This window comes from Poeciliopsis prolifica, unplaced genomic scaffold, assembly GCF_027474105.1.
Source record: "Poeciliopsis prolifica strain line A6 unplaced genomic scaffold, Auburn_PproV2 SCAFFOLD017, whole genome shotgun sequence".
NCBI classification, from domain to species: domain Eukaryota; kingdom Metazoa; phylum Chordata; class Actinopteri; order Cyprinodontiformes; family Poeciliidae; genus Poeciliopsis; species Poeciliopsis prolifica.
In genome coordinates, this window is record NW_026562392.1 from 10,394,976 (window position 1) to 10,419,574 (window position 24,599).

The 24,599-nt window shown below is 37.5% G+C and overlaps 3 protein-coding genes across 3 annotated transcripts; 2 read left to right on the forward strand and 1 right to left on the reverse strand.

The window, feature by feature from the left end:
* Positions 1-568: 568 nt before the first annotated feature.
* Positions 569-8,091, reverse strand: serinc2l (serine incorporator 2, like). The gene is made up of 10 exons (XM_055042238.1): positions 7,983-8,091; positions 7,166-7,327; positions 6,604-6,791; positions 6,424-6,503; positions 6,206-6,343; positions 5,032-5,201; positions 4,742-4,832; positions 3,847-3,997; positions 2,576-2,785; positions 569-2,179 (listed from the first exon to the last, which is right to left on the reverse strand). The coding sequence occupies exons 1-10, from the start codon at positions 8,019-8,021 to the stop codon at positions 2,041-2,043; spliced, it is 1,368 nt and encodes a 455-aa protein (XP_054898213.1). The 5' UTR covers positions 8,022-8,091; the 3' UTR covers positions 569-2,040.
* A 2,310-nt stretch (positions 8,092-10,401) lies between these two features.
* Positions 10,402-12,995, forward strand: LOC129367533 (stathmin-like). The gene is made up of 5 exons (XM_055042063.1): positions 10,402-10,502; positions 11,578-11,620; positions 11,877-12,049; positions 12,145-12,336; positions 12,433-12,995. Exons 2-5 carry the CDS (start codon positions 11,605-11,607, stop codon positions 12,490-12,492), a joined length of 441 nt encoding a protein of 146 aa, XP_054898038.1. The 5' UTR covers positions 10,402-10,502; positions 11,578-11,604; the 3' UTR covers positions 12,493-12,995.
* Positions 12,996-15,658: 2,663 nt separating this feature from the next.
* On the forward strand, positions 15,659-24,019 carry paqr7b (progestin and adipoQ receptor family member VII, b). Its single transcript, XM_055042062.1, has 2 exons — positions 15,659-15,815; positions 20,152-24,019. Exon 2 carries the CDS (start codon positions 20,165-20,167, stop codon positions 21,221-21,223), a length of 1,059 nt encoding a protein of 352 aa, XP_054898037.1. The 5' UTR covers positions 15,659-15,815; positions 20,152-20,164; the 3' UTR covers positions 21,224-24,019.
* The last annotated feature ends 580 nt before the right edge of the window (positions 24,020-24,599 follow it).

Consider the following 24,599-nt stretch of genomic DNA (forward strand, 5'->3'; position numbering starts at 1 on the left):
AAGACTAAAGATAAAATCTGATTTTGGTCGCAACTAAGCTGTGACACAACAGATAAAATCAGGATTGTAATTGATAGGCTGAGAGAGAGGTGGAGCAGCATGAGGGTGCAAGTCCAGTGGATGTGGCAGTTTAGAGTCAGGAGCAGCCAAAACCAACACGTTCTGTCTCCCATGTAAGCATGAAGGAATCGCCTCGTACGCTCTACAACCCGAGGCTTTGATTCAGAAGCAGCGGAAGGAGGACAGGTCACTGGGCAACAAAAACGGGGTAAAACTCAGCTAAGAACTTGTAAGCACTTGAAATCATTTACATCTAGTCAAACTTTCTCTAAGAGAGACAATCAAATCTGGGAAATCTGAATAAAATCCAGTCATCAATATCAAAGCTACTTTTAAAAAAAATCTAAAAATGATCAAAATGCTTTGTGCGTATTCAGATAACCATAGTACTATCCATAATGCTCCACTGGGAGAACAGAAAATGATGCAACATGCCTATAATACTCAACATTATTGGGTCTTTATGAGATTCATCGGACAAGAAACAAGAAACACACTTCATCCTCACTGAAAGAAATCTGTACCTTTATTATATGTGATTTTCAATGCATTACATACAAGTTTAAAATCACATGACAAACCAGTGCCTGAGGACGTGCAATAGCTCACCACAACGTTCAGGTAAGGCATATCAGCATATCTCCCTTCTGAAATACAAAGACTACAAAGAGGCACTTGACAATTTTATAAAACTTAACTGGAAACAGAAAATTACCCAAAATAGCATTCTGAAAGGGGACGAAATGTAAAACTGCAGCAGAAAAATAACCATCACTCCTTTCACAATACATATTTTATATGATTATGAAGACATTTTTTGAAAAATATTAAAAACAAAAGAATAAAATGTTTGGGACTGAACAAAAAAAAAGTTTTTGTCATGTGCAAAATATACTAATATTCCCATTTCCATACAAATGAGGTAACTACATAATGCATAATTATTGTACCAGCATTACAACCATCCAATCGCTATGAAAGGTAATACAATTTAACAGCAATTCGATCACTTCTGAAATGCATTACTTCTGTTTGTACAATATTTAAAACGCCTGTTTCTACTCATGTCTCTTGTCAAGCATATGGCATTTCTAATAAAAAAACAAACAAAAAAAAAACAAGTTGTGTTGATTTAATGCTGCAGCTGCCGGGACAGTTTTTTTCTGCCAACTGCATGTTGCTGATTAGCTGAGGATCAATACAAGTTTCCAAGCTGCAACACACTGCAATAAAAAGGTAAAGATTGTTGCCTGTGGCTGTCCGAGCCTGAACGCTGTCAGACGGGGAAGAAAAGCTTAGCACCGGGAATAAACCGTCTCAAATTAGAGCAGACGAGGAAGAGCTAAGATTAGTCCAGCGCTCGGTCGGCAGCTCAAGATGTAGTGACGTGGCTGTGCATACAGCTGAGCAGCATCAGGGAAGCCCTGTTATGATCTGCAGGGCGTGCCTTATTAGTCTTATCTAACGCTTACACTCGTCTCACTGTGGGGCTCCTGAGCAGGGTTCCCCTTATTTCACCCTCTGCAGCGAGGCAGTACAGATAATCGGGGGTTTTCCAGACCAGGCCAATCAGGTATCTGATCAGAAAGGCTATTAATAGCAAATCTATGAGTGAACTTTCTGAGGTACTGAAAGTGCCGTGTTGCTGAGTATTTACAAGAGTGCAGAGTCTAAAATTCTACATTAAAATATAAACGCAAAAGACAGAGGGTTTCCCATTACATTAAGAAAAAGCTGAAGTCATTATTGAACAAGCTGTAAATCAGCGTAAACTTTCATACTTCGTAATGATTATTACTAGCAGAAGCAGTTAGACAACATAACACAAACAGCTGACACACAATGTGAAAAAAACCCCAACAAAAATGATATTTCAAAGTCTTCATTTCACTCTTTTTAAATCCTTTTACAGAATCCTTCAAACTGTCTAGTGTGCAAGGAGAAAACAGGAAGGACAAACACGTCAAGGACATCGAGTTCTTAGCTGAAATCCCTGTCAGGGAAGATAAGAGGGGCGATGAGGGTCCAGAGGTAGAGCCCGAGGCCCAGCCAGCTAGAGCACATCTTCACCCACACAGCTGGCATCGTGCTCTGCATGGCTTGTGTGCTGGTGTCTGGTCTGACAGGGCACACACAAGGAGACGCGCAAGTTAATGAACAACTCAGAATGTTACAGCTATGGACGTTTATCTGAACTATTTTGAAGAAAATGTGCAGGGGTGGGTGAAAATCTTTTTTAAGGGATAAAAATATTCAATTTGACACTTCTGTTGCTGCGAGGCGCCATCTGGTGGTTTTACACAGAATGGAGAAAAACTTAAGGCTAAACCAAATGAGCTCAAAATATTTAGGTGTTATCCTTGGTCTCATTGTGGTTTAAAATTTTAACCCAATCCATAAATATCCATCCAGCAAATATACAAAAAATTATAGTTAACTCATACATATTCACGTCTTTGTTTTATTTGACTGCATCACATTCGACCACCTGTGTTCATCTCCTAACAACACTTACTGGTACCAGTTGGTCAGCGTCATCATGATGTAGAGCGAGGCCAGGCAGAGGTGGAAGTGGAAAAAGGAGTAGCTATAAGTGACATTCTCCTCCTCGTTGTCGACAGCCCTGCGCACGCCGTCCTCCCCCACCACTCCCTCGCCACTGGACCCTGTGCCCTCCTCTGTCTGCATCAGCTTGTTCACCTGAGCGTTGCTGGATGAGCGGATACTGAAGAGTGCAAAAGAGGATGAAACCAGTAAAGTAAAATGTGTTTTTTTCTAGAGACATGGAAGGCATATAAACCATCTGATCATTAAATGATCTGTTTGAGGCAGGCTGCCATCTAAAAGTTGAGTAATATGGTGTAAAATATTAAGGTGTATAAAGTATCTATACACTTTAATATTTGCCCAATTCCAGTATATTTTGATGGGATTATTTTGTGATGGACTTACTTAATCAGCCCCTTAATCCCTGACCTGACTGCTGTATTCCTTGGTTTTCATGATACTGATTATCCATCAATCTTCTGTACAAAACATCAGAGTTAATTTATACTGAGCTTAAATTACACAAAGGGAGACAATACACAGACTGGAGTTTGGTTTTGCAGTGTCACTGCAAACTGGGCTCAGTATAACTGCATGCCAAGAAAAAATTTTGAAAACCTTGTCTAACCGTCCTTCAGCTTCACAATAACGCACTACTTTTTGTTTAAAATGTCCAACAACGCAAGGTGAAGTACATTAGTCCTTTTACCACCAATCATTTGAACAATGATAACATAACAGATCTTATAAGGTTTATGACCCAACAAGCATCACTGCACACAAGTTTCACTTCTGCTAAAGCAAACTTGTAAAGCAACCTTCTTTAAAGCAAATTGGACACTAACCTATACTGCCCTCTTGTGGCCATCAGACGAAACAATGTGGCTGGAAGTTGCAAACTGCATACTGATCCATCTTTCTCCGATGAAGGAGGATTGCTAACAAGATGTCTGTTATACTGATGTTTTCACATTTAAAGAAAGAAACTTTACAAAAATGTGTATGTTACTTTAAAGAAACTTTAAGTTAATTTTGGGGCAACGCTGTAATGAGCGATGTAGCTAGTTTAGCCAGAACAAGGGTATACTGGTTAAAATGTATGTAAGCTCATTTGTTTTTACATGTGATTTTTATATTTTATGATTTTTTGATAGTATTTTGTGTGCCTTTATAGCCTTGAGACTCCCAATGAAGTTAGATCATGACAAACAAATTAAAATGAGGTCCTCTTATGTCTACCTGGCATAGAGAGTACAGAAGAGGAAGATGACCAAACCGACGATGCCCTGAGCATCCCACCACTGCACGTGTCCTGAGGCTGGGCTGGCAGTTGGTTGGGAGGTGTTGGCGTGCAAGACGAGACTCAACAAACTCGGGTTACATTTCCGATCTAGAGAATATAAACATACGCACTATCAGAAATCCACCACACTTCATAAAAGCTCCCAAAAACTTAAAATAAAGCTGTGGTGGATGATATGGACTGTCTGTTGCACAAATACATCCACATTTTCCAACTTATCCTAATCTGCTGTACATTTTTTACAAATCGCTTTTACAAATCTGAGCATGGTGTTTTTAACACCTACAGTATTGTTTTTTTATTATGCAGTAAAATATCCTTTGTATTCTCTGAACAATCCCTTTTCTCACTTTGCTTTATAATTTTATTTATGAGTAAATTTACATTCTTCAACTGGCCTGTCACTTTGGCATGCCTGACTTTCCCCACTGATGGACAATAAAGGATATGTTGATACTATTCTACTCTTCTGTTAATTTGCTACTTTAATCCACAGATTTTGTTTTTCATACGAAAATTAAAGGTTGATTATCATTATTACTAGTAATAATAATATTTTCAGTGGGAAATCCTGCAACAAGTTTGAAAAGTTCATCTCAAGACTCTCCATTCTTGTTTATCCGCTAACAAACTACAGATCATGCACAAAAAACACAAAGGTTGGTTGCTAAAATTAGCTACAACTGTTTAGTGGTCAGGCATTATGCTACATTAGAACTCACCATTGTAATTGAAAAGCTGCAGCACGTTAACAAGCACATGTACAAAACAATGAGCGTTAACAAGACTTATTAAAAAAAAGAGGAGAGAATTGACTTGGTTAGCACTCACTTGGATTGTTGGTCATGGCTGACCAAGTGACATACATGGTGTAAAGAGAAATGAGAGACGCCTGGAGGAGACCAGAGTGTGGCTGAGCTTCCTGGAATAAACAGGACAAAAACACAAACCTTTAAGTAGCCAAAGTATGCAAAGTGGTAAACATTAGCAATTCACTGCTTTGATATGAAGGTTTTTATGGAAAGAGTTGTTTACTCTGAAAAAAATGAAATCTATTTTAAAATTATCCATCTAAAAACACAGATTTCCCCTACAATCCAAAACCCAATGAGAAACTTCACCTGTATTTTTGGTAAGATGGACACAACAGAAATGATGAGGCAGAAGATGAGGTTGAGGCTGATGAAGACTTTGTGTTCAGTGCAGTCATCTGGCTGTGTGTAGTAAATGTAGAAAAGCACCACAGCAGAGAAAGCCAGTGCATAGTGGAGGACGGTGAAGGACAAGAGACCTGAAATGAAGAAAACAAGGTGAAACACAAACAAGTTTAATTTTGGAAAGTATAGACGCCGTATCTCTCGAAAGTCTACACACCACTTTAGTCAAGTGAATAAATATATAAAATTAGACTGACAAATCAATTCTAAATATTTTCCACATGAGACATACATCCGACACAGCTACAATGTACAAGATCAATGTTCAATTTTGTTTGGGAACAGTTGGAAAATATTTATCATGGTATCAATTTTTTTACATTTAAAGGCTTTGTGGGTAATTTTAAAACCACTGTGGAAACTAGACAGAAATCAGGCTGCATAACATAAGATACAATTCAAAATGTCATATTTAAAAATACTCCATATTTAGAAGAACAGAACTAAAACATTTTTTTTAAAAAAGCAAATAAACCAAAAAAATATTTGGATGATATTAAGCTGCTTTGCCAGAGATAGATGTCAAATAAAATGCAAGAAGCTTTCAGTCTATTCAACTCTTCCTATTGGAAGAGTTGGGTTAGTCTCAGCTAATATTTGTTTTTAACATTATTGTTGCACAGTCTGACAGAAACCACAACAGAGATTTTGAATCTTCCTACTACAACTCCTGTATGCACACTAGAATGATCATCTTTTGTGCTTAGATATTTTAGACATTTGGAATGACTCCTGCAGGAACTTTGTGGTCAGGATGACCATTTATCTTTTATATGTACCAATAATTACTAATAAGGGACTCCTGAGAAAGCCGTCAGCTTTCCTTGCATCTCCTCACCTCCACAGGTTTGCCATCACCCTTTGCATTATCAATAGATGTGGTTGAACGCTCCAGCATGCTCCCTATAACTTTTACACTAAATACTGAAAATGTTGACTTTAGCCCCAGTTTTCGTTTAAAAAAAAAAAAGATATGTTTCACACCTTTAATACAAGATGTAGAGTCAACCATAACAATTTTAAACTTTGGTTTTTTTTTATTTATTATTATTGTTTTTTTATTTTCCAAAAACTTCACCTGCAAACCAGCATTTGTTCTGGGTTTCCTCAGCATTTTCAACCCAGATCTTATTCCACGAGTGAGCGAAGTCAATCAGGAGGATGAGCTGAATCAAAATGAAGATAAATGATCCTACTAATCCAAAGTAAAACCACACTGTGAAAGACAAAGGAAAATGACTCGTAAGTTTACTATATGATATATGACCAACAGGAAATGTAGAAATTAGTCCTCACCAGAATTAAATGTTCCATCCGGAATAAAAAACGCTCCCACTGTGATCCCAACTAGTATCAGAAATTTAAAGAACCAGAATCTGGAGAAGAAAAATTAATTTACAACTGCAAGATGAGGACGACAAAAAGTACCACAGCTCTGACCGGATGTGTCCAGTAAAAAGCCAACAGGGCTCTCACCCATTTTGAATCACTGCTCTTGGGTCTCTGCTGTTCCGGACGCGAATCATTATGGCCGAGAACAGAAAGAAGAAGCAGGCCATGGCAAAGCACATGCGATACACAGACTTGTACCCCACAATAACGTCACACTTGACCTGGTTTTCGATACCAGGTATGGTCGTTCCTCCCTGGCAAAATCCTGGGATCTACAGAAGAAAAATTAAACACATGAAGTGAAATCTCTCACAGATACACAAACTGCCTCTCTCAGTACACAGACCTTTAAATTTAGGAGCATCAACACAAATACAACACCTGAAAATGCAAAAGTATTCATATCTCCTCTCATTTTTTTTTTAACTTGACAGCCACAAACTTTAATAATTTTCTACCAGGATTTTATATGACAGACTAACACTAAGAAACAGATAACTGTGCAACACATATGCATAAAGACGCCTTTACTGATATCCCAAAACAAAATCCATTGTCTATCATCTAATGCATTTCTGAAGTTGTGTAAACCCCATTGTTATATTAATATTCTTATTATCACAACATGTTGGTTGTGGGAGCTCACTTTGCGGAGTTGTGTTTCCATTCCAGGTAGGATCATGATGACAGAGACCATAGTTCCCAGAAGCAGAAAGAAAGAGAAAACCAGCCGTGTCACTGTGGAGTTATTGGAGGAAGGACAGCAGCCACACACAAGGCATGGTGCTGAGCCACACAGACATGAGGCCTGGAGATAAATGTAGACAAGATACATCACCAAGAGGGTTTAAATAATAAAAAAATAAAATAAAATCCCTCAACATCAACTGCCTTAATGCAGGTCAAAGTCAAATAGATATCATAAACCTGTTGTGTTCTATTGGAAATACTGACCTAGTAAATAATTTACTGAATATTTCTGTAGATTTAGGCCACCAAAACTTGACAGCACTAGCTTCTTGGCTTTTTGTCACATACTTTAATCCTGTTAAAATAAGGCTTAAACAACTTCAACCATCCACTTGTACAATTATTAAAAACTGGCTAAACCAGTCTCTGTTTATTTAAGAAAAATAAATTAGCACACATACAGCTGGTCGAAACTGACCGCGTTACACTGTAACATTAAATGTCAGCTTACGTGAGCATAAAGGTAAACATGTTGAGCTGTTTTCGCTCTTATTCAGTCATACTGACGAGTAGCCTCTCAAACAAAATCTGTCTGAATGTTTCATAGCAATAAAGTGTGCGATTTAACTTACTATTTTATCATATGTGGAAGATTGAAGTTAGCCTTAGCTTTCAGGTAGATAGGTCATATTAGCGCAAATCCATTTTGACCACCGAGTACAAATAGCTGTTTAAAATGTGAGATAATGGTTTTATCATAAACAGATACTCACACAGCTGGCCAAAGAGCACAAAGCCATACAGGCCCCCATTTTGTCACGTTAAAGAGTCGAAATGTTTCGGGTTGTTCCTTCTTCCTCTGAGCTGCCTGGACAAAACCCACAAACTAACCGGAAGTAACTTGTTGTTTTTCAAAATAAAAGTGCTAACAGGTTGCAAGTCAAACGTCCATCACTATAGTTTTCGCCATAAGGGCCAAAATCGTCAAGACAAAAGTACTGCAGGGCCGCAAAATGTATTTTAAAGTTTATAAATACATTTCTTGCACCTTTTGTATTTCATCTGCTCAATAAAATAAAAATATTTTAAACATGATTTTCACATAGCTGACATTTCTGTATTAAAAATATGTTTAGGTTTGATTGGTGTGCAAGATTTTTTTAAGTGTACAAGAGGGCTCTGTAAATTGTTGTAGATCCAAAGCATTTTTAACAAGTGTTGCTAAAAGATAAGCATAGTGTTTCCAAATTTAAAAGTTTCTTTCAGGTTTTTACATGTATCTTAACATCTTGTTGTGAAATAGTTGAAGTTTTATATATTTTTGCTTTAGGATAGAAATGCACCACAAACCTATGATATAAACAGAAACTTTCCGTAAAAAGGAAAGAAAAAAAAATAGATCCAAACTATTTGGACTATTTCTGAGTTATTATCACGGGGCAATAATAAGTAATCTGACAGGTTTGATTGTGTCTCTGAATGGTTTAAGGGGCCGTTTTCAACCTTGCGCAGACATAAACATGCAGTGAATAAATAAACTTCCACTCAGATTTTGCACCAAAGAGTTAAGAATAAAAACGTTTTCACAAAGCTCTTTAAATGTGATTTTTTTTTTAAATTGACATTTGTGACTATACAAAATAGACCAGGAAATATTGCAGTAAGCACATTGGGCTCTGTACTATTTTTACAGCCAATGTGCATAACTTTCTGCTGAAGTAAAACTAAGAAGAGCACTTTTAGTGTCCTTATGTCCACAGACAGATAGTGAACACAGCAAGTCTGAAACCTGCCATCTGTCCTTTCCTCTAAACATCCCAGGAGGTCAGTCTGTTGCTCAATGGTGTGAACAAAGACAAGTCTGTCAGGTGAAGGCACAACCCCCTGAGAATTGTCATAGCAAACTGTCATAGCAAAATATAATGTACAAATAATGGCAACGGTCGTTGTCCACAACCACCCAGTATCAGTGCCTGTGCTTTTGCACGCTGGACTGCAAGGCCTCTGTAATCACCTCTTGCCTTTGACAGTGGCAGATACAGTTGGCTGGCTGCAGCTGATATTGCTCGTAGTTTGTGGAATGCGGCATTCAAGATTCCAGCTTGCCTCTCATGCACTCCTGCACTTTGATCACCTATTTCAGGGATATTCCTATTTTGTTTTCTCTTTACTGTATCAAAGAACATATATAGTGCAAAAAAGTTTCTTCTTTTGGCCTCTTGGGATTAGGAATTGTGACTTTTCATTTTTGATTTTGATCTTTTTTTCTCCTATCAAGACAGAAAATAATAAAACTTTGCTGAGGAGGAAGGATGTCATCAGGTAGATTTTCCAATAAATTAGTCTATTCTTGTTTGAAACAGTCTGGATCACATGTTCCACAGGAAACCAGAATATTTGTAACCCTGTTAAGATGAGTGGTAAAACATCCAGACAGAATTACGCCACACAATGTTACTTATTATTCCATACGATCATTATCTATACCCACTTATTTGTGCATTGTCATGAGGAGGCCGGTGCACACCTCCAGCAGGTAAAAGGCAAGGTTCAAACTAGACAGGTTGCAAGTCAATCACAGTGAAACAGAAACACACAAGGCAAACAACCATGTTTGCACTGACTCAGAACTAATGCAATTTAGCCAGAACAATTGATCAAAGTTTGTACTGTGGGAGGAAGCTGTACTACCTGAAAACAACACCCACATCAGTGTATGATATTCATGCAGAACGATTCCTGGGCTGCAATTTGAACTCTGGACATTCTTGATGCAAAACCACAGTGCTATTGATTGTGCAGCTGTGCAGTCCATATACATTTATATCAGCAAATTATAATTATTTTTAATATAATGGAAAATATTTCTATTTTGTTCCTTATATTAAAAATTAATTCACTATGGCCCACAGTCTAAGATATAAATAATTAAAACTTCCCTTACTTTTATTAAGGGCATCATTTCTTCTACAATTACATGACTAGCTGTTGCTGTGCAGGCTAACTGACTCTGTATTTACAACTAAAAGTTGGAGGGGTGTGTTTAACTTTTAGGAAAACGTGAGCCATTTTATCTCTCTCTTCAGGAAGCCTGGCCTTCCTCGCCTTCATGCTGGCGCGCTCGCCTTTGCAACAGCCGCGGTGATTGGTTAATTTGGACCAATGAGACACCGCCATCCACTCTGACGTTGACAACACAGAAGGTTTGTGCGCGAAGGTGCAGATGTTGGCGGTTTGAATACAGGCACAAAGGTAGCAAAAGGTCCACTCTTCAAGCCGAGCTGCACTTGACGGTGAGAACAATTGCTCTCATTGAGTTGTCTTCTCTGAGTCTATGAGCGCTTAAGAAAGCTTTGGCAGCGATAAAGGTCGTTGTTGACTGTTTATTCAGTGTTTAGGGCTTTGAACAGAGGAGGTAAAGTCACCTTTTGGTTCTAAGTAATAACTGTTATGGCCGTTGTTCACCAGCAGCCTTTCAGGATATGACAAAAAGTACTTTGAAAATTGCCTAAAAAATGTTTTTAATGTAATTGATTTTTAGTATCTAACCATAAAAAGTAGGCAATAATGAGTTAATAGACAAAAACGTTGTTTTTGTTTCTCTGTTATGCAAGCTCAATTTATGTTCTCATACGTGTAATTACACTATTTTGTTCAGATAATGTATATATTTTTAATTGCGTTATGAATGATTCTATTTTCAGTCTCAAATCTGTATTTTAGGTATTGCAAATGCTGCCTCTAGCTTTTTTTTTTTTTTTTCAACAAGCACAACAAAGACGAGTACAGCATTTGTGTTGCCCCTCCCCGCCATTTTTGCACAAATGAGTGTGCAGCCTCCAGCTGTGGGGACTCAGCTTTTAACCTGCCTTTCTCTGCGGGGCAACTATATGCAAACATTTAGCTAAAGCCTATTGCATTAGACAGGAAGAGAACATGTTTTGACTGGGGTTTAATGTTATGCAACGACTGTAATGCGTGACATAATTTGTATAAAAAAATTTACTCGTCTGTGTGTATATGTAAGGAATGTGCATGCAACTTTTCAAACTCACATCTCCAAAGTATTTGTCCCAATAGACGTTATTAACTCACTGTTTATCTTATCAAGTAGTTGAATGTTTCATCGTCATTCAGCTACAAAGTTTTCCGATACAAAATATTAACATTAGTACTTTAGTTGTCTGATGGTTTGGTCAGAACAATTGCAGATAGGAGTCCAAAGTTATAAAGGCTTGCATGCCTTGCAATAAGATAAGAGCTTTCTGATTAAGATGTAACTTTATTTCAAGTGAAATGTGTATTGTCCCAAATGCTTAGCTACAACTGAATAGTAAGATTTTAACCTTAAGTTTTTGTCTTCTGCAGGAGACGAAAAGACAATCTTTCCGTAAAATGGCAAATTGTGATGGTAAGTCTAATCGACTGGAATGCACTTGCATTTTTTTTAAGACCAGCATTTTCTAAAACATTTCTATCTATTTTGGTTTTGATGTCAGATCTGAATTTGGAAAACAAAGCAGTTCATACAGTTTGACTGACAAAAAATGTTTCGATAACACATCATTTTAGAAAGTAAAACAATTTTAAATTGAAGTTTGCAATTGAAAAAGATGGGTTTTAATTTTTCTACAGTTGAGTATTTAACGAGGTTCCTGTTTTTACAGACATTCAAGTGAAGGAGCTGAACAAGCGTGCGTCGGGTCAAGCATTTGAGGTTATTCTGAGCCCCTCGACCCCTGATGCCAAAGCGGAATTCCCTCTGTCCCCCAACAGGAAAAGGGAAACATCTCTTGATGAAATTAAGAAGAAATTGGAAGCTGCAGAGGGAAGGCGCAGGGTATCCAAACATAAATTACTAAAAGTACAGCAAATAAACTTAGCTATTATACTGTGTTAACTTATGAGAAAGGACTTATCTTGTCTTTCTGTTAGAGCCATGAAGCCGAAGTTCTGAAACAGTTGGCTGAGAAACGAGAGCACGAGAAGGAGGTCATTCAGAAGGCCATCGAAGAAAACTGTAACTTCAGCAAGCAGGCGCAGGAGAAACTCAATCAGAAGATGGAGGCGAACAAAGAGAACCGCTCTGCCCGGATGGCAGCTCTCAACGAGAAATTCAAGGAGAAGGTCAGAGTTTGATCATGCATCTACTCTTTTCTCATCTGTAATTCCGTACAAAACTTATTACGAACGTGATTGTTATTGTTTTGAAATGTTTAACAGGACAAGAAGCTTCAGGAGGTGAGGAAGAACAAGGAGGCCATAAAAGAAACCGAGAACTAACCTGTTTCTGCTCTTAGCAGAGATATAAGCTATATGTCTGACAACCTCTTAAGATCTTAATGATGGTGGTTGTAATTATGCTGAAGACTTCTCTGGTTAGTTACATGTGTTGTCTGACTTTTTTTTTTTTTCTGGAGTTCTGTTTGGCAGCTGACTATATTGTTTTCTTTTTTTAAAAAACAACGGCTTGTAATAAGTTAGTTGTTATATTTACCAATATTAAAAAAAAAAAAAAAAAAAAAACTTAACAGACTCTTCCAGACTGTTGATAATGCTGTATTTTCTGAACTGACTATATGATACAAGAGTTCAACCAACCAGATTCAATTCCAGTATTTTTTTGGTTTGTGCAGGACTGTTGTTGTCTTTGACCTCACAAAATTTTGGATAAAATTGTATTTTTGTATTTTCTACCTTTCTTGGAACAGCAGACTATGGTGTAACATCTTCATGAAAGCTGAAAACTGTTACTTAACTGTTAATAAAGACTTTCAAAATACTGACACCCTGTGGCCGTCATACGTCATTAAAGTTAAATGAATTTGTCTCCAAAATAGGGAGATGAAAACGTTTTTTAATGAATTATTTTGTTGTATTTTTAAAATAATTAGAACTAAATAATCTTGTTCTTTCATGCTCAATTTTAACTTTATAGTCAGACTTAATATGTGTGTGAAAACACATTTGCATCAATAAAAAATGCTATATTATAAAAATGTTGACAAGTTTTTACCTTATGTACATCAATATCCCAGAGTTATTTGTAAACATTTCAGTGTTTTTGCAATTACTGGTGATTTGCATTCTATCATGATCTTAAATTTCAATTTTTGCACATTTTGCCACCACTTTATAAATAACTGACCGGACATACTGAAAATTGATTTAGGTTGGACAAATCAAATTGGAAAAATAAAGGTTGGATTTTCAGAACCCGATGGCTCTGAAAATCTGTAAAACTAAGCTAACTATTCAAGTACTTCTGGCAGATTATTAATTTAACATGCTATTGGATTGTGTTTACTGAACTGAGTGGTTGCTTGATTGTGCCTTCCCTGCAAAAGCTGTTTACAACATGCATTACTGGTGAGAACATTGAGGTAAAACCTGAATGGCACAATCTGCAGTGCTGGGAAGGTAAGGAGGAGTCCACCCTGAGTTTTATAGGTTTGTTTACGTCTGTTAGGTTTCAGTCAAAGACACGCCTCAACCCCAAATTGGATTGGTTCCATGTGATTCCATCTGTTGCATAATTTTGTTCAATTTGTTAAAAGCTGTTTCAGTTTATTTACATCTTCAGAAACTTTACTGTTTTCTTCTTGTTAGTGTTCTCATGTGTAATGTGTTCAGTACTACAACACCCTACACATTTATTTCTACTCCTAGCAAAAAATGTTTATAAATGTTCCAATATTTAAAATCAGTTTCTCTCTTCAAATACTTGTTTCCTCAGAACACATGGCGACAGTTTTGCAGAGGAGAACTGAAAATAGAACTTCAAGATCTGTATGTAAGAAATATACACTGTTCCTTGTCCACTATGATGTTTACTACTGTCAACTGATCAGCTTGATTCCTGTGCCTCTTATGATGTTATCAATACAAATGCATATTTAAAAAACGAAAAATGCAAAATCCTGCTTTTGTGTGGACACATATTTTGTGTCCACCTTTTGCTCTTTGGCAAACGGTGTGTTTGCAGAAGTGGATTATTTTGGCTGTTACTTCACCAACCTTCACATTGCAATGTGTTCAAAGAAACCTTTTGCACCATCAAACCAAAGCAATATCTCCTGATGTGACAAAACTTGTTTGCAGCCCACATTCCCCAAAGTTAGATCATCTAGTGGACAGGCACCAGAAAGAGCATGTGTTCACTGTTCACACTGGACACCCTGATCCAAGTGTGTAAGAAATATACACTGTGGAGGATTATTTAAATCCAGAAACAATAGGGATTTGTCAGAGATAGGGACAGCAACAAAGGAAGCGTTGTTACTCAATGCAAAACAAGGAAGATCACAGACCATAAAAGTGATTTCACCACAGCAACCAAAGAGAGACGTTGCTTGTTTTACTTACTTAATGATATTCACTGGGATCTGAAGGGACTGTATGCCTTTTCAAAGCATTTCCGCACCTGGAACCAATGCACATATGCCTGGATGTCGTGTTACAATCTCAAACCTCAATGCATGCCATACATTGAGGTTATACATTAATGTTATAATAAATAAATAATGTACATACACAAAGTTAAATGGATACCACTAGACAGACAGACAGATAGACAGATAGATAGATAGATAGATAGATAGATAGATAGATAGATAGATAGATAGATAGATAGATAGATAGATAGATAGATAGATAGATAGATAGATAGATAGATAGATAGATAGATAGATAGATAGATAGATAGATAGATAGATAGATAGATAGATAGATAGATAGATAGATAGATAGATAGATAGATAGATAGATAGATAGATAGATAGATAGATAGATAGATAGATAGATAGATAGATAGATAGATAGATAGATAGATAGATACTATCAGTGACTTTAAGCATGTATTATCAAGAGAGAGCGGTTGCTTCTGACTTTCTCACAGCAGAATGAGTTGACTTGAATTAGTGAAAGTGGTGTCCATTTAACCTTTGTTGTTGTGGGTGTTAGTTTCCAGGCAACAATGAAAAAGAGACCAGTCGCAATGGCTGCAGGTGAGACGTCCGCACGTGGAAACAGGAACAATGGCATGTGTAAAGTTCGGGGTTATGTAAAAACCTTAAAGGTGATGCAAGCATAAGAAAACAATAATCTACACATATAGAGCGGTAAGGAACAAGATTCTAATTTTATATTCATAAACCATTGTTAAGCTGCGTACAAAATCTACAAATGTCTTTAAAAAATGTGAAAGATTAAACGATGATAAGCAGTAAACAGATGAGCTGATTAATGCACTGACAGCTCAGTCCCGTCAGCACCCACTGTGTGACAGAAATGCTGTGTGTCAGTGGAAGAATTTGTTATCAGTGCCTTGTCCTACCCAGCCAAGCGGAGGGCTTGATTGGTTGACACGGTGATTTGATGCCGGACGGAGCTGCAGCGTGCACGCTGATTGGCCAGAAGAGCCGTCCGTCAGAGCGCGCTGGTCTCCTCCTCAGCAGCCGAACTGCAGCCCGCTGCTGCTGCTGCTGTAGTGACGGTTGTCTCCTGCCAGTCCGGCCCATCAAACAATGATACCCATGCTCTACACGGCTCTAATTGTTTCATCGACGGGTATATCTGACGCCTCGTTCTGACTCTGCCCCGGACAGGTAGGTGCTTTCTGTAAAATTAAAGGCATCTCGCTGCTGTAATATAGACGGCACGCCGCGAGAGAAGCGCCTCGAAGGCAGAACCCGGGCAGGGTTTTTTTTTTCTTTTTTTCCGCCTTTCAGCGGATATCTTGGCTTTACTAAAAGCTCAGCGAGGGTTTCATGCGATGGGAGATAACAGCAAGCGGACGGCTAATTTTTTTTTAGATACAACTGCGGGTTTATTTTCAGTTTCTCTAAATGAGAAAACTGCCCCGCCGATCAGGTGCATATGAGCCTGACACAGTTTGCCAGCAGCAACAGGCCCATTTAGGCCCGGTTTTAATTCGCAAAAGGGCCACGCGGACCCGTCTTATTTCCATCAGTCGACTTTGTTTTTCGTCTCCATCTCGAAAATATTTTAAAGGATGTCAGGGCTCACTGGACGCCGAAGGGCGTGGACCTGGGATGGAGCTATGTTACGTAATGCTCCATTCATCTCTCACGCCTCTCCTCCTCATCCTCAGCACATGTTCATCCCACGGTGTCTGATCTGCCTCAGCTCCCCTGCCCTCCCCACGGCGCAGGGAAGGAAAGTACAGGAGCTCGTATATGATCCAGGGATCATGACACTGATTGCATGTGTTTCTATATAGATTGGATAGAATATTGATATTTAGTGGTGCAAAAAAAAAAAAAGAGCTAAACATCAAATAGGAACACTAAGAGACTATGTATATGCTTTCTTTGTTGCATCAAGACAGCATATTTTTAAATCTCTCTCTTACTCTCTCTCTCTCTCTATATATATATCAATGTGTGCGTGTTTATGTATTGTGGATTTTTAATGAATAAAATGAATGAGCAAATATCTTTTGTTGTTCCACACTCAGGTGTACCAGCAGCAAGTTAAAGGTAAATTGAAGTATGCATATTCAAACTAACATAAAATCAAGTAAATAGGTCAAATTTTCATCATAATAAAAAACTAATAATGCTGTACAGTTTCTAAAAATAGCTCTCAGATCAAAATCAATTTTTTAGCTGAGTGGGGTTATTTTAAAATAAAGGTATGAGATGTGGATTTTTGTGTGTAGAAAATAACAACAGACTATGAGAAGTAATCAAAAGCTTATAAAACGCCTATAATTACATTGGACAGGTGTTTATACAGAAGCTGATGGTCATCTAAACAGGAAATGGACGTTGAAGCTGTCACTGGTTCCTGCAGCTTTCTTAGCATTGAGATTTGAAGATTTGTTTTACCTCCCTCACCATCTTGTGCGCGGTGGAAAGATAAATATGGTTGCTCGTCTAGCCTAGTTTCTAAAAGGTGGTTTATTTTAAAAGTTTTAATTGTTGCTCTGACCATATATGCAAATTTAGACAAATCCCTATTTCTTTATGAGCACACAAGAACCTTACCTAAACTGCATGTTTTTCATTTTTTCTATTTTGAAGCGGTTCAAAGGGAAATGTCATATTGTGATGCAGGGAAATAAATCCTTAAAAATACCAGTATTAAGTAATTACATTGGAGAAAAGGCTTGTAAATGTGGATGCCGCTCTAACGTTGTATGTGAATGAATATAGAAAGAAACAGACGTAAACAAAATGTTGATTCCTGATAAGAGCCCTGTTTACCTGTGGCATGGCAGATCACAGAACATGCAGGTTTTGTGTCAAACCTGTTTGTCAACAATCATCTTACATAAGTATGAATACATTTTAAATAATTAGTAATTTATTTCCAAATGGTGCTTTTTAAATACTACATTTAATATAATAGAAGATTAGAATATTATGATCAGGCTAATAACAATACAGATGTTTGTTTGGGCTTAATTCTACCTGCTTAATGTTTATTTCCAAAAGGAACATTTAATGTAGCAAACACATTTCATTTTTAATTTATTCACAGTTCATTATTAAACAAAGCCTTTACTTACAGTTTATGAAGCAATTAGAAAAAAACAATAAGAAGTCAGGTTGGTCTGTAGAATTTCTCAGACATGGGAAATAAGAATGAGCTGTCTTCCTGTTAACGGATCCATAGCGTTTGATTGCTTTTTTGTTTCCAAATAAGTACAAATGAAAAGTTAATCACAAACGGCTCTTTTACATTATGCACGTTTTGGAAATTAATGCCACCGGTAATGTACAACAAGAAACACTGGTTATTTATAGCTTCAAAATATTGAAATAAAATAAAAAAAGTTTTGTTTTCTGATCAAAAAGATATGAATCAAAAGCCAGTATGGTGACACAGAGCAAACATGCAGACTGAAGAGTTTTTATGGTTCAACAAAAGCAACTTTCTTATCTTTGCTCAGGTCAGTTTGCAGTCTGCCTGTGGTAACTGGGAACAACCACTCAGTCAACCTGCTGTCGTCTCTACACTGATAGCTTCTATAAAAACAAATCTTATGCAAACACACCCAGTAGTAATGGATGTAAGGGAAAATTTATGGATTGGAAAATGCACATGACCAAACTGAAGACCAGCCTTCAACAGTAATACAACACCTGTATGTAAATAAGGGCAATATGGTATCAACCCAGTTCAACTTGACAGGTTACAACTCTATACTACAACAAAAATAATATTTTAGGTTTTAAATCTGTTTCAAAAGGATTTATTGAATATTAAAGATGTCTTGTACTTTGGGATCTTTTGCAGTTTTAGTTAAACAGCTGGAGTTATGTTGTCTAAGTCTAGAGATTTCTTCCTAGCAGCAGAACCTGCTGATTGAAACCAAGTTTGGTAGCCGAGTTCATCCTTTCCAGTTGATGACAGCTAACAAATGCAGGAAGGAGCAAAACTCATTTATTATGCATTTATTAATAATTATGTTTTAAGGGGGGAGGATTAAGAATAATAATTTGGGTTGAGTTACCTTAATTTAGGTTTTACCGACAACCAGTGTAAGATTTGTTAACTTCAAATATTGCGACCAGAATACCAGTAGTTCCCAAAGTGTGGGGCGTGCCCCCTAGGGGGGCGAAGTGCCATTGCAGGGGGGTGCGAGAAGCGGTATGGATTGAAAAAAAAAAAGTGACACAAAAGCGTTTCACTGTAAAGATGGTTTGTAGTGTGTTTTCTTGCAACCTGAAGTGTGAAATAAACCTCAGTTTTACAAAATATGTGTATAGGTTTACATCTGAATGATGTGTGTGCCCAGTTTTTTTTTTTTTTTTCTTTTTTGGAGGGGATTTTATTGTAATCCATAGAAGGGCCCAGAAAATCTTTGGGAACCACTGCCTTAAGCAATGCTGAAAACTCTATAATTTATGACATGATTGACTGAGCAGAAGATTAAAATCCATTGTGTTATTTAATATAAGGTGTAAAATACAGCCTGTGTAGATGAACTTTGCTTGGTGACAAGAAACTAGAAGGTCTAATTTGTTAACTTTCTTTTATCAGTTAAACTTAAAAAAAAGCAAACAGTAATGCAATGCATTTTTACAGAAAACTAATAGACCAGTGCATTAAAGAGAAAGATTCCTCTAAATATTTTAATTTACTTTATGAACTTTGTGACATTAACATTGCTCTAATGGATAAAAAATGTGCTTCAATGAATTTTAAATCAGTGCAAAATAATTGAGTTCATGTTTAAAAAGTGTGAATATTGTAGTTTTTAACTGGTTCCAATGTCAAAAAACTTGAAAACATTGTGAAATATTTATAAAATCTCTCTTCAAGTTCAGATTTGAAAAGTCTAAATATGTCTGATTTGTTGCTAGATGTGCACAGCTATAATGCTTATATAATTTAGAAGTTTTAAAGCCCTTTACTTTGGCTGTAAAGGGCTTCAAAGAGCAATTTAAAGATCTGAAGCAGATGCTAACTTTTGTAGCAACTGGCAGTTAACTAGTTGTAGTTTTTTCACAGTGAAAAACTTCCTCTTTGTCTGCTACTCTTTTTTTTTTTTTATCAGGTACTAAAATTCTAGAGGACAGAAAACTTCTTCAATGCTTGTGCAACTTAATGTTGTCAGCTAGCCTGATGTGTTGTTTTTAGTACTCAACTCTGTCTACACAACTGACCAATAACTCAAAGGCTGGCTCCTCTCCTCCTTCAAAATGACATTGATGTAGAGCATCAAGTAAAAGCACTCACCAACGGCCCATAATAATAGCCTGGACAGGAAGAGCATACCACACAGCGTTTTTTGAGAAAAATTTCATCTAGACAAGAAGTATTATGTCATTTTTATGTTGCAACCTGAGGATTACCAAATAACTTTTACTTAATATTGCTGTGCTCTGCGTAAAGGCACAAATACACACAGATCGAAAGGCCTCTTTGTCAGATTCAAATGTTCATTGCTTCTTTTCTCTTTCCCTCTAGTCTCCTGGTTGCAATGGCCACGGTAGTCATGGAGCAGATTGGCCGGCTTTTTATCAACGCCCAGCAGCTCCGGCAGATCCCTCAGCTACTCGAGTCAGCCTTTCCGACGCTGCCTTGCACTGTGAAGATTTCTGATGTCCCAAGGGTGTTCCGCGAGCGCCACATCCTCACAGGCTACAGGCAGACGGACCAAAGCTGGCGGTACTACTTTCTCACCCTCTTCCAGAGGCACAATGAGACCCTCAATGTGTGGACCCACCTGCTGGCGGCCCTCATCATCCTTGTGAAGTGCCAGGAGATCTCAGAAACGGTGGATTTTCTGCGTGATCCTCATGCCCAGCCCCTCTTCATTGTCCTCCTGGCAGCTTTCACCTACCTCTCTTTTAGTGCTCTTGCCCACCTCCTCTCTGCCAAATCAGAGCTCTCATACTACACCTTCTACTTCCTCGACTATGTGGGGGTGTCCGTCTACCAATATGGGAGTGCTCTGGCGCACTACTACTACGCTATAGAGAAGGAGTGGCACAGTTCAGTGCAGGGCTTCTTTCTGCACACTGCTGCTTTTTTGGCTTGGCTCACTTGCTTCGGGTGCTGCTACGGCAAATACGCAAGGCACGACCTGCCCAAGTTTGCCCACAAGCTGCTCCAAGTGGTGCCATCGGCGTTGGCTTACGGCTTAGACATCAGCCCCGTGGTCCACCGCATCTACAGCTGCTACTGGGAAGGCTGCTCCGACCCAATAGTGTGGTACCACTTCTACCACGTGATCTTCTTCTTGATCAGCGCCTACTTCTTTTGCTGCCCACATCCAGAGAGTCTGCTCCCTGGGAAGTGTGACTTCTTTGGGCAGGGCCACCAGATCTTCCACGTGCTGGTGGTGGTGTGCACCCTGATGCAGATTGAAGCACTGCGAACTGACTTCACAGAGCGCCGCCCGCTCTACGAGCGTCTCCACGGAGACCTCGCCCACGACGCTGTGGCGCTCTTCATTTTCACCACCTGCTGCTGTGCTCTCACCGCGTTTTACGTGCGTAACCGTGTGCGTGCCTCCCTCTACGAGAAGAAGGAGTGAGGAAGGAGTACATGCAAAAGCAAGGAGGGTTAATTTATTTTACTCTGTAGTGACGGTTTTAAAATAATTAACATGTTTTTGTCTATGAGAAATATTGGTTTGTGACAGTGACTTTTGCTTATTTCTTCTGCCAAACTACAGTAAAGTAACGTGACTGAGGATGTGACATGCAGTGAGGGGAAAGAAAAACTGGGATTGTGTTGGAAGCCATGCAAATTCAACTCGGCTGTTTTACTTTAACATGCGAAAACTGTTATTATATACAGGTGAGTAGATACATTGGGGAGTGTTTTAAAATGCCCTTTGAACTTTGATCTTCATAAGCTACCTGCCTTAATCAGATTGTAGCATTTTAAGTTATGCAAATAGTTCAATCAAAATTCATAGGCTGGAATCTAATAATTCCAAGTCAATATCATTTGTCCTGCAGATTTTACCCAGCCTTTTATTGAAAAAGCAGGTATATTTGTCATTAATGGATTGTCTTGACTTTTTAAAGTGAGGTTATATAAAGTTATTATAAGTAATAATTTCCTTACCTGACTGACCATGAGTTTGTAGAAAGAAATAATGACTCTTCAGCGCAGCTGGTCTGATTCAAGGCCATGCAATCAAACAGGTTTAAAAATCTGTTTCATTGCACTTTTTAGTTTAAACGAAAAATATTGCTACCAGAGTAAAAATGTGGAGAAAAAAGCATCCATGGATAAATGTGGATTACGAGATTTAGTGTATGATGTAGAGAATCCAAGCAAGGCTGATGTTTGAAAGTGAATGTCAAAAATGGATCAATCCTCTTTAAGTCAAATAGAATATTCTTGATATACATATGTGCTGACTTTTTATCTTAGTCTGAGTTGAGCAGCGATTTGCTTTTCATACTGATCATCAACTAGTCTGAAGCAGATCTAGGGTGACTTCAGAGTACGGCTGCAAAATGTCAGAAAAACACTGAAGTTCCCAAATACGGCATTAATGATTTATGATTAATGTATATGTTTTTGGATTTCTTTATAAATTTTCTTATTCATGATGTTCCCCACCACTTACAAGCTTTGGCATCTTCAGCAGCTGAAGGTATAAATCAAGTATGGGCACAGAGGATGAAGGTTACAGAAACTATTATCTAGAATAACTTCATAGAACCTCTGTTAAAAATAAAAGAGAAAACTATCTGTATAGTTTATTCAGGCAATGCCTGGCAAAAATCTTTAGCATGATTGAGGACATTTTAGTAAACTATTTGAAAGCCACTTCTTGTATTTAAATAAACCAACAATATTTATTTGGTGACCTTCTTTGAAAATGAGACTGGTCCTCTGTATTGGTTCAGTGATGGATCACTGGAGTCTTTTTGTTGCGTAACAAATATAATTCATGTTGTTTTTTGATCTAAGGGCTGAAGTGTCAGCTTTCTCCTCACATCCCATGATGTCAGTGCTTTGCGTGCATGTTTTTAATTAGTGACGGTGATGAGAGTTGAGCCACAAACGCCAAGTCTGAGTTGGAATGTCGGAAGTTTTAGATTGTTTTTTTTTCTTTCTCTTTTGTTTCTGTCTTTTTTTATGTGCCTCTACGCATGTCCTTTGGTACATACTGTGGATGTTAAATGTGTGATTGTCAATGAAAGCTTAGCCTTGCACTTTTTTTCTTACCTTGTAAATAAGTTGTACTTCTCTGTAGAGAGCATTGTCTCATTTTTACTACATCTCTTACACAATTCAGAACAGGTTTTGTTTTCTAATGGAATATATCTCATTCATATTTTTGTCAGACTTTATTGGTACTAATACATTGTTTCATACTGCTGTTTTGTTACTTTGAAGAAGACATTTATTGTCTTCAGAGTCCTTGGTTGACTTTTCTCATGAGACTTTCTCACATGGCTTTACAACAAATGTCACTTGGATTTTTGTCATAAAATCTCAAATGTCAGAAATGATCAATATTCATTACATCGCTCTGTGTTCACAGCCGTGTTTAATGTGCCAATCAATCTGTTATTACTTCAGTGATGACGGTACTACTGAGAAATGACTAATCTGAATTGTTGTCTTGGCTAACGATGCTGTTATTGGTGAAGTTTCAGCATCACAGTCCAAAACTGTGAAACTTGTTGGCATTTTCTAACTTGGTCTCATTATGCACTGCCTGAATCAACATTGTACATACTGTAACTGTCAGTGCTGGCTATGTTTACATGCATGACAACTGTATTTCTTCTGGTTTTGCGTGGCTTCTCTGAAATGATGTGATGCAAAACAAAAAAATATAATAAAAAAAAAAAAACTTGAGGAGAAAGACTGGACTCCAGTTCAGTCGCAGTGACAAGGTGAACTAGTGAACAGTGGGATTCAGGCTGTCTTCACACAGTCTAATGCTTTACTGAAAGGTGTCTTTATAAGCAAATGATTTCCTGATGGTAAATGATGTCTGTAAACATCTCACCAGCCCTACTTGTATAGTAGCATAAGGACCAAAGCAGCGACTAGGCATTTAACTTTATGTCCTCTGTGAATTATTAAAAAGGAGAGGGAACAGCTGTAGAGCTCATAGCAGCATGGATAATCTCATAGATTATTCTAGTTGTCTGGTGACAAACTGTTATAAATATGGCCAGTATTCTCTGTTTATGTGTATGTAAACATAGCCTCAGATGACACTTAAAGTTTCTCTTTATTCTTTTCAAAAAAGCAGGGTCAGAGGGGTCAGAATGGTTTCTGTCTCTAACAATATCTGTAACTGTACTAATATGATGTGCTATTTAAAAAAAATAAAGTGTTATCGTAACTCAAAGAGTAATATGTTCTATTTTTCCTCGCCCAGTTAATAAATTTGACAGAGCTGTTCTTTTTTTAAAAAAATTTAATTTTAAATAATTTTTCATTCATTGTTTAAAATTAGATGGGACTATCTTGAAAACAAAGAAATTTTTACTTTTAAGATATTGCTTCAAATTGAATTAAATATGGCATGTTGAAAAATATTTATATCCTTCACAATAAGTGGTGAAAAAAAGTTGCATTATGGCAACCAAAACATTAATTTAGCATGTTTCAAAACATGAATTTTGAAAGTTCATATTTGATTTTGTGGATGGATCATGTTGATTGTGAAAGCCCCACAACTGAAAAATAAATGTTCATAAATCTCGAGCCCATATATAAAGATTGTTTTTGCACAATAATTACTGGCTGTTCAGTGCTGAAGTTTCACAAACTGTTTTACATGCATGTTTGGTGCACAAACCTGATTCAACAATAGGAAAATGTAGAAAATGCAGCAAGTCTTACATATACTCTTAATTGCACAACATGAACTCAAAACATAGAAGTTCCTGTTGTGTACTGCAACACATTAAAAAATGTTGCAGTTT